We start from the raw sequence: 10,431 nt of genomic DNA on the forward strand, positions 1-10,431 counted from the left end.
CCTCCTCCTCTATGCAGCACTGGTCAGGTCATGGCTGGAGTATTGCATTCAGTTCTGGGCGCCGCACTTCAAGAGGGATGTGGACAATGTGGAGAGGGTCCAGAGGAGGGCCACTCGCATGATCAGTGGGCAGCAGGGCAGGCCCTACGGGACCTGAACCTGTTCAGCCTTCATAAGAGAAGGCTAAGGGGGGATCTAGGGCCTGTTACAAACTAGTCAGAGGGGACCAGCAGGCATTGGGGGAGTCCCTGTTTCCCCCCAAGCACTACCAGGAGTGACTAGAAATAACAGTCACAAGCTGGCTGAGGGTAAATTCAGATTAGACATCAGGAGGCGCTACTTCACTGTCAGGGCAGCTAAGATCTGGAACCAATTTCCAAGAGAAGTGGTGCTGGTTCCTACCCTGGGGTTCTGGGGTCATTTGACCCCAGTATTCTTTCCTGCCATGGCAGGGGGTCGGACTTGATGATCTGCTCAGGTCCCTTCTGACCCTACTAACTATGAAACTATGAAAATTACCAATGACTGCCATCCACCTAGTCAGTAAATTGAATGGATCATTTACCATTTTGTTCCCAGGTGTGGCTTCCATAGAACATTTTATATGGAATATATGTTTCATAGATTTCATACACTTTAGGGCTGGAAGGGACCTCAAAGATCATCAGGTCCAGCCCCCTGCCCCGGGGACAGGAAGTCAGCTAGGGTCAAAGGTTCCCAGCAAGATAAGCATCCAAGTGTTTGCTGAATGAGCCCAGAGTAGGTGCCTGCACCACTTCTGGAGGGAGTCTATTCCAGGTCTTGGGGGCTTGGACAGTAAAGACATTTTTTCTTATGTCCAGCCTAAAACAGTCTTGGAGGAGTTTATGACCGTTGGTCCTTGTTTTTCCTTGGGGCGCTCTGGTGAACAGAAATTCTCCTAGGTCCTGATATACACCCTTTATGTAGTTATAAGCAACCACCAAGTTCCCCCTGAGCCTGCGCTTTTCCAGGAGGGCACCACTATGACAGGAGAGCTAGGGGCAGATGTTCAAAAAGCCTGAGCTTGAATTGATTCAATCTTTGCAAATTAGTCTAGCCTGCAAAGCCTGAACCTATTTGGAGGTGAATAGACAGTCTGTTTTAATTCCAGAAATGCTGGCACATGCCTGTTGTGGCACAGGCTAGAAAGCAGGGGGTGCTAGAGTTGCCCTCCCTCCCCTTTCATAGTGCTGAACTGAGGGGGGGGCACGTGTCCAGGTCCTGGCAGGACACCCTAATTAGGGAGGGGTTTAAACCCCTCCCCGCCCTGGCCTGCAACATTTCAGACTTCCCCTCCCTCCCCTCAGCTTGCTGCTCAAGGAGTGGGAGTATTACCAAACCCCAGCCCTGGGCTAGCACTCTGAGGCAAAGGGGTGTGTGTGCAGTGCATGCATCTGCTGATGCAATTTCAATCTCTCTCTCCTTGTCTGCAAACCTGTCAGGGCTGCAAACCAGCAGGGGGAATGATAAAACCACAGCATTTATCAGCTCATCAGCAAAACAAAAGCCTCTCTCATTAGTTCAAGCTCTTCTTAAACAGCAGTTCCAAGGTGGGACATTACCAGCTGACCTGTTGATTAGCTCCAAAAAGCCCTAAGTGGACACTGTTCTGTCTGCCTTTGTCCTGTCTGCTTTTGTCCTGTCCCAGTTAAATTGGAGACACACACACAGACACATCTCAGCATTAGCTAACATACCACTTTCCTAGGGTCCGTGGGGCTGTGCTGTGGGAGATGGGAAGGAGGAAGCGGGGGGAAATCCCTGCTTGAGCAGTGAGCGGTGAGGAAAACCAAGTGGATCCTTGCCCCAAGAATAGGATCCCTCTGCTGCCTTTCTCCTCTCCTATTCTGAATAAAGGGAGCGCCGTCAGAGGGCATTGCTACGGGAACCTAATGGTAGGTACCCAGACTGCAGCTAGATTCTCCTCCCACCTTGAACCAACAGGGAACTTCTATTTGGTCTGGGGTAACATAACTCAAAATGCTTTGAAAAAATCATTCTGAGTTACAGCTGGGAGCTGCATTTCTGTCTGCACCCCAGGTGACACCCTATGCACAGACAGAAATGACAACTGTTGCCTGATCTGGCCCCTGAAAGTGCTCTACAGCTGTGACCAAACACAAGCGCATGACTGAGAGCTTTAAAAGGGCATGATCCTGCAACAATCTGAACCCGCATTGCATGAGGTTTCAGATGAAGATGCTCCAAAATAGGGCACCCTCAGTAACTTCTGTCTGTGTGTGCCAGAAGCAGGGCTGAGCTGATGCAGTTCAGCCTGCTCCCAGTAGTCTTCAAAATAGGAGAGGGGGAAGAGAGCAGAAGGAGTTCAGTCTGGGATTTTTTCAGATGGCACTGGAGGGAGGGGTGGAGGGGGTTGGAGCCTCCCCGCCCAAGGCTTCAATCCACCCACCCAACCAGTGCCAGCTGGGTAACTGCCAGAATGAGTTTCCTCTGCTCCCTTTCCCCCCTCCCATTCTGAAAACAGCACTGGGGCTAGGAGAGGGGGTGGGCATTGTTAGGGGAGAGAGGCTGCAGATTTGCAGCTGCTCTAAACAGCAACTCGATCTCCCACCCCTGGGACCCAACAGTGATTGTCTGTTGGGCCTGGGGGATCGTTGTAACTCACGGCACTTTCTGCTCTTCTGTCTGTGCCTCCTGTTGCTCTGGCCAGGTTCTGAAAATCCCTGCCTCAGTTGCCTATTTCTCCCAAAGATTGGACTTCACACACTGAGCTTAGAAATAAAAATTACACAGCCCTCCTTCACTATATGTAACATAACAATGAGTGAAGAAACACTCAAGCCTCATTTAAGGATCCAAGCCTCAGGCTGCAATACTTAAGAGAGTGATACCTTAAAAAGTCTAGGTTTTGAGTGTCTAAGTCACTTTTGAAAATAGGACGCTGCATTTTTCTTTACAGCAACAAAAATATGACAATATCCATGCATTAATGACCGTCACATGAACCTTACCACTGAAATAGTGTTGTCCTTATTTGATGCTTGTATGAATGAATATGTAAAGGTATTAAGTAACTGGAATTAACCCATTTTTTCTTTAAAAAATTAGAGAGAAAGCCCCCCCCTTTTTTTTTATGAAGTGCAATTTTTTTTCATTAAGTCCTATTGTAATGGCCACAACACTGAAAGCAGTATAAAACTGAGTTTTTCTGCTAACAGTAATGCAACTTCCAGTGAGTACACTGGGAGCAAAGATTCAACCCAATATCAAGAAACTCCAAATTATGTTTCGGTATTTAAAGCAAAATTCAACTCCCTCTATTCCCCAATTTAAAAAAATACTCCTTATTGACCAAATATTCCCTTCAACATGGTCTCCTGAATGGGGCACCCAAATCTGAAAGTGCAAACATGACAATGGGAGAAACAGAATGCTCATTTTTAAACTGAAATATGGAAACACTAATATTCTAATGATTTTGAACATATTAAACAAATACAGGAACTATGATAAAACAAATACATACCAGTCTATTATAGGGCATGTTGTACAACATATCTCTCAAATGAAGACTGTCTAGTCTGCTTTCTTTAGAAACTACAGAAACAGAAGCAATGCTAATCCAAAGAGAGGACTGGAGTGATATAAAAGAGTATAACAGGATATGCATATCTTAAGGCTCAGAGGGTCCATTCTGATCATGTAATGTGGCATCCTAAATAATACAGGCCATCAAATTTCACTTAAGATGTCAAAAATTCTGTTGATTTTTTGGTGTAAGTATGGTTCATTAACTGGACCCTGACAAGAGGGAACAGGAGAACTTTAGAGGGAGACCCTAAAGGGAGACCAAACACAAAAATGAAGTTTAACATGAAGTCTATACCATGTAACTCCTTGCTGAATTAAAAAAAAGCAAACCCTAGGAAGGAAGTGATTTTTGGATGCTAACATGGAGTTTGTATGGTTTGTTGTAAAGGGCGTCAGGGACTCAATCTGTTCAGAGGGCCCAGTGGTCTCAGCTCCTGTTAAGATTCAAATTTTAGGATTCAGTTTTGAATCATTTAGGCTCAGAATTGAATCCCCTGGATTCAACCACCTTTTCTCTTAAGTTGAAAGAAGGAAAAAGACAAATTCATGGACACTAGATCTATTAATAGCAATTAAACAGAAACAGTGATAGTGGATACCATGTAGGGTGATGAACACAGGATGGATCACTCTAGATATACTCTCTGTTTAATGCTCTAGCTTTAAAGCCACTGTCACTGTCAGAGACAGAACACTGGGCTAGAGGGACCGTTGGTCTGACTCAGTATGCCACTTCGTGTGCTCTTAACTGTCCATATGATACTACATTTTTGTCCAGTAGTTTCTACTCTGGGATGTTATCTGTGCTAAGGTGTTGCTAGTATTGCTTACCATGTGGGTGATGTTCAATGGTGATCTTATCTGTTGGGAAGAGAAAGCACTGTTAGAATGAATCTGGTTCTGGCTTCAGAGTGAATGTATCTATTTTTTGCCCTCTGCATACCTTTTTCAGATTGATTTCAAAAGAAAAATGATTTTCTCAAAATTTGATTCTGTTCCAGAAAGCTATCAGTGTTGAATTCTATCTAAAATAGATTTTTATCATCAGTTGAGTATTCCGCACTAATTGTCACAATTAAATAGCAGGGCAGGTTGAATTATTTTTAATGAGGCACCATTAAAAATAATTCCAGTTGAAAATCTGATTGGCATTAGTACTTACATACAGTTTTTAGCTATCTGAGTAACTGTCTTATGAAAGCTACTTATTTTATACATGCTCACTTTTAAAATCCTTCTCACTAAAAGTGTGTTAGCCTCTGGTCTAGGCTATATAATTATGAATCAGAAGCTATATTGTGTAACATAAAGGACCAATCACACAGCTCAAATAATGAGAACAGTTTACTCAAAGGAGCTCTTGAAGACCACATGTATTCATGGCTGACTTGAAAACAAATCAACAGACTGCTTTTATCAAGTGAACTGTTTTCTGGAAATAGCCCATTCATAATCCTGATATTACAATGGGAAATACAATGTATATAGGAAAGCTAATCAGTTGAGACCAGTAGAGAAAATCTGGCCCTACAGAAGTTAATGGTAAAACTCTCACTATTGTCAGCAGGTCAGGTGTCACCCTAAAAGATGAAGTCTTGGATTACATCAAAAGAATGTGAGATAAACCATAAAATGTTCCTTACAAATCTCAGGTCTGATCTAAAGACCAACTTGGGCTTTGGATCAGGCCTCTAGTACAGACTTGGCATATTTATCCCAAAGCTAATTTCTTTAGTGTATTGAGATGCTACTAAATTGTAGTTTACCGTACAGATTTTCCTTTTCTACTCTTTTTCCGATAATGGAGTCTCGGAGCTGGCGTACTTTTTCCTTAAGTAAGAAACAAACACAAAGACAACAAAAGAAATCAATAACTACAGTTGATTGTAAAAATAATGAATGAATAGCTGGAACAGGTTGGCTTTTTAGTATTCTGAACCACTAGTTCTTCAAGCAGGAAAATCATTTCAAAGGGCTATGAAAAATGCCTATACTGCTTTGCAGGTGGAGCTTTCTACTTTCAGCATTTATATCCAAGTAGCCTTAAGGAGTGTTCCTTCTTTTAGCAGGTTATGCTGTGCCCAGAGCTAGAAGATAATGACACTTTCACATCCACATTAACATACGGCTTTTCTTCACTTCCTAAAAGACTGTGTCGTTGTGCATATTGTGTTTTTTACCTTGGGATAACTATGTAGCATGAAGTAAAATTACAATGAGACCAAGGCCACTTAAGTTTTACCATGGGCAAAACTCACTAAGGTTGACTTGGCAAGTTAACTCATGCTAAAACAAAGGAGTCTTCTTGGCTTTACTGTTTCTTTACTTTGAATAACTTACACACATTAGTTACCCTGAGGTAAGAGGGAAGCAGCTTTTTTTAGCAGTAAGACAAGCCCTTAGGCTGTGTCTTTCTTCAAAGTTTTAAACATTTTATGGCCAACCAAGAACTAAGGTGTAGCAGAAAGAACCTTAGGGCCTAATTCTGCCAGCCCGACTCAAAACAGATGCACTGTGAATAATCCCAGTGGCTGCCTACAAGGCACACTGATTCTTTTCTGTTTCAACTAAATGTTTAGGGAACAAACTTTAACCTGTGACTTCATCTCAAAGTAAGGATCAAAAGGATGTTTCAATGGGGCTTTAGTGGCAGAATCATGGTCTAAAGAATCTGAAGGGTATGATATTCTTCACATTGTTGTGTGAGTGATCATTTTTGCAAGGGCAGCTGCCAGCATATAAAAATGGCTGTATTTGGGTGCTGAGTGAAAAGAGATGCATATATGCATACAGTACACATCTAGATTCTCAAGGAGACTTATTTGCCAAAATGCTTCTTTATGCATCTATGAACAACATTTACGCATGACTGGAATTTGCAAAATCCCTACATGCGCTTACATAAAAAGGGTTTAAGAAACCTCCCCTTTCCCTAATTGCTGAGTAGTTAGAACAGTCCTTTCTCCATCTCAGGAGAGCTGAATTTATACCTCTCACCCCCACAAGAGCGCCTAAACATTACCTCTCACAAACTACAGGGAATTCTGCAATGGATCTTTGCTTTTAAAACACTTTAATTAGTATGCAATATTTAATTTTTGGGCCACAGAGGTGGGGAAGAGGATGAATATAACTCAGTGGTTAGAATACTCTCTTGGGAAGGAGACCGGCTCCAGTGAATATTTAAGTTTTGCTTTTATGAAGTGTAATAGTGTCAACAGGAGCACCCCAAAGCCATTGGGTATTATGGGATACATGGTATGAAATGTGGATTCAAGGTCCCTTCAGGTGAAGGAGGCTTGTCTCCTGGTCCAAGTCTCAAATATTCCAGGCAAATGCTGTATTGACTGGGCTACAGGGTAGAAGGGAGGTATTACCATGTCCATCTCCTCAGACTGCTTTTGAAAGACAATATTGCCCTCCCCCCCCTTCAATTTTGGAGAGAAAGAAATTCACTCTCTTTGAGGGACAGTATGCTGAGTTCTGAATTTTATCCTGAAGTCCCTAATTCTCCCCATGTAGTATGTAGTGGAGCCTGAATCCTTGACATGGGGTTGTAAATACCATTAGAAGCAAGGTGCCTAAATTTCTATTGTGAATTTGTCCCTCTGACATCTACATAAAACATCATACCAGTATAATACGGTAAGCTTGAAACAGATAAACTTTCATTAGTTGGCTCTGTTGTCTTTGGAGTTGCCTCCCCTTCTGTACATTGTTTTTTTCCAGTTAGGAAGATTAATGATTTGGGGAAGGATTTGAATACCTAGTTATTATTCTTCGGTGCCAGACAGCTTACTTCAGTGATCAACATACCAAGGCAAAGATTTAAAAGAGTTCCTAAACTTGAGGTCCTTAACTCACAGTAAGTTCACGCAACTTAGCTTGGTACCTAAGTGCTGAGAAACAACTAACTTTCACTGAAACTATGTAAAAGGTTTTTTTACCTTAAAACAGGGGCCAGCAACCATTAAAAGCCACATGCTGGAACAACCAGCTCTGGTTCAACACAGGCCATGTGGCTTTGGCAGCATATCAGCAACAGGCGGCTTTGCCTAAACCTGCACTAGAGCCATACACAGCTGAAAACTGTCCGTGTTGGTGCTGCTTCCTCCAGCACCCTACTCTTTAGAAGTGGTGCAACTTACAGCTGTACCAGGGCTGGGCAGCTGGAAATGGAGTCCTCAGTGCCACTGCTTCTCCCTGCCTCCTCTCCTCTGCCACTTCCTACATGCAACACAGCTCCCTATCCTCTAGAAGCTGAACCCATGCTGCAGCCAGGGTGCAGGGATTCTGGGGGAAGCAGCAGCTCTTCAGGCTGTAGGCTGCATCTAGCGGCTCCATACGCCGACTCCAGCTCATAGGCTGTATGTTGCTGACCCCTGCCCTAAGCAATACAAGCAAACTGCTGGGTATATAGTGTTTTGAAAATTAGGGCACTTATTTTGATGCCTAAATCTCCACTTAAAAGTCAAACTTTAGACACCTATTTTTGAAATTCTTGATTAAACTCTCCAGAAAACAAACATAAGCCTTCAGAATTATACCTGCTGAGGGATATTTGAACTGCTTTTTTCATTCTTCCATTGTTTAAATTTCTCAAGTGCTTCATCCACAGAAATAGTCCCTTGCTTCACTCGTTCTTGCAGAAGGATCAGTTCTTCCTGCCCAGAGGGGATGCAGTGTCTCAATGTGGTGTAAGTGGGAGAATCAGTTTGACCTCTGTCTATAGGTATCAAGTTAAAAAAAGAGCACAAACTATTATTAAACCATTTCCAAAATGCAAGTGCATGTCTCATTAAGAGCATGGGAGCAGCAGTTTTGTAAGCACAAAGCAATACACCTTTATTATTATTATTATTATTTTTTTTTTTTTGCATTTATAGCCCAGCTATATAGAAAAATGCAGCAAGGCATTTTGCCAGAATTCTTTTGCAGTAATGTGTTCTAGTGAACAAAACATTCAAAATCATTGCCATTTGACTGATTAGTTCACTTTTTCATTAGATTGACTTTATATTGTATTTCCTCTTTGGAGATTGTGCCATACCATTAACTAATTGTAAAATTCAACGGAATCCTAAAGCAAGCCCTGGCATATTATAGCAATGGCAAGTTTTCAGAGGTATGGACCATGGTGTTACCCGAGAACAACAATAGACAAATCCCCAAATCCCGTTAATGGCCATTTTCTTTAGGCCTCAAATTCACATCGAGTGTACTCCAGTTACACATGTACCAGATAAGTGCATAATTTATTTAGCTTCATAATAAATTGCCAGTTCCACTTTTTTGTTTATTGCTTATAATACAACAAACATTTATTATCCTCATATTGATTAAATGCACAAATTACTCAAGTGCATAAAATTTTTTACCTCTACAGTTTATTTTGCAAAGTAACTGCACCCCAGCTAGCAGCACAGAAATGGGGAAGCATCTACTAAAAAGCTACTTTGTTAAATGCCTTAAAAATGATGAGAGCTAATTGGTTTCAGGGCTGCTACCTCCTCTTGCTTCCACCATTTCTAATACCAGCCCTGAAACTATCAGAAGCATTGAGAATGCTGTGTGCATAATAAGCACTGGTTACATTAAGTCTGAATATATGCATAGGCTGGCACACCCTTTTTTTCAGTCCTGAGGCTATGCACTCAAGTGGAGTGTACTGTACCACGCTTTTCAATAGCTGCTGCTATAACTTGGTTAGAATTTCTTCAGGAGTTTCACTTATTTCACGCCATCATAACTGCCAGACAGTACGCAGAAACAAAACAAAAAAAAGAAATCTATAATTTCTTTGTAGCCTCATAAGGCCAGATTCTGAGCAGCTGAAAGGGAAAAAAATAAGGTCTCTGCTGCTACCGTCACAGCTCAAGGGCACTGGTGATTTGGGGGCTCTAAGCAGATGTAAGTAGGTTGTAACAGACTTGAGGCTGCTTTAATTCATTCTGGGTGCTGAAACAGCCCCCAAATCAGGAAACTGGTATAAAGTCACTGTTGCTCATGTCATCTCACCTTAGATACTATATAGAGCACAGAAAGAATTTAAGTGCTTAAACTATCAGTTCTTCAATGTAACCTTTTAATTGACTGTACCTGATTTCCCTGCTCTGTTTCTATATGGCATACACCAATATTAAATGAAAGATGACAAGTTATGCAAAGGAAAATACCACATTTTCCTACAGATAATGCACCCCAGAATTATAACACACACCCTGTTTTGAAAAGATAGCATAAAGATATTAGTTTGAGTAAGTATCTGAGTAGCTAGGGAGCCAAGACTGCTCCTGAGCCTGCTGACAGCCCTGTGCACTGGATGGGGCCCAGAGGCTGACCCTGCATGCTGGCCGGATTTGGCATGCTGGGTCTGGGGCTACAGACTGATCTGGTATGGCAGGGCTTAGACCATGTGCTGGGCCCAGTCTGGCGCATTGAGTCTCAGCCGTGTGCTGGGCCTGATCCAGAGCACTGGGTTTGGAGCCCTGTGCTGGGCCCAGGGACACATGCCAGGTCCAGCCACAAACTGACCTTGAACACTACTGCAATCTGTGCCATAACAAGGGTTATCTGGAGGGAGCCACCAGCCTGGAAATTTGACAGTGGGGGTGTGGCGGCAATGTTAATTGCCAGGATTCCCAGAGCCATGGCAATGAATACTGCCACAGCTCCCTGCTGTCAAGTTTCTGGACCCATAGGGATCCTTATTTCTTTCATATTAAATGCACTGCAATTTCTACCAATTGGTTTGGGGGAAGAAGGTGCAAATTTTATGTGAGAAAATATGGTATACTGATGAAGAAGAAAATATGATCTGCTTTAAACTAGACTCGCTGGGGGAGGGGGCTGCCAGAA

The 10,431-nt window shown here is 42.5% G+C and overlaps 1 protein-coding gene across 2 annotated transcripts in view; it reads right to left on the bottom strand.

Moving 5' to 3' along the window:
* BANK1 (B-cell scaffold protein with ankyrin repeats 1) overlaps positions 1–10,431 on the bottom strand; it is a 457,231-nt gene that overhangs the window by 11,191 nt on the left and 435,609 nt on the right. For both annotated transcript variants that reach the window (XM_019526509.1, XM_019526510.1), the window contains 3 exons: positions 8,121–8,299; positions 5,340–5,403; positions 4,405–4,434 (listed from right to left, as the gene is read on the bottom strand). In XM_019526509.1, coding sequence (XP_019382054.1) covers positions 4,405–4,434; positions 5,340–5,403; positions 8,121–8,299 — 273 coding nt within the window. The remainder of the gene's footprint in view (positions 1–4,404; positions 4,435–5,339; positions 5,404–8,120; positions 8,300–10,431) is intronic.

Source organism: Gavialis gangeticus, unplaced genomic scaffold (genome assembly GCF_001723915.1).
Source record: "Gavialis gangeticus isolate Ggan-Ray unplaced genomic scaffold, GavGan_comp1, whole genome shotgun sequence".
Lineage (NCBI taxonomy): Eukaryota > Metazoa > Chordata > Crocodylia > Gavialidae > Gavialis > Gavialis gangeticus.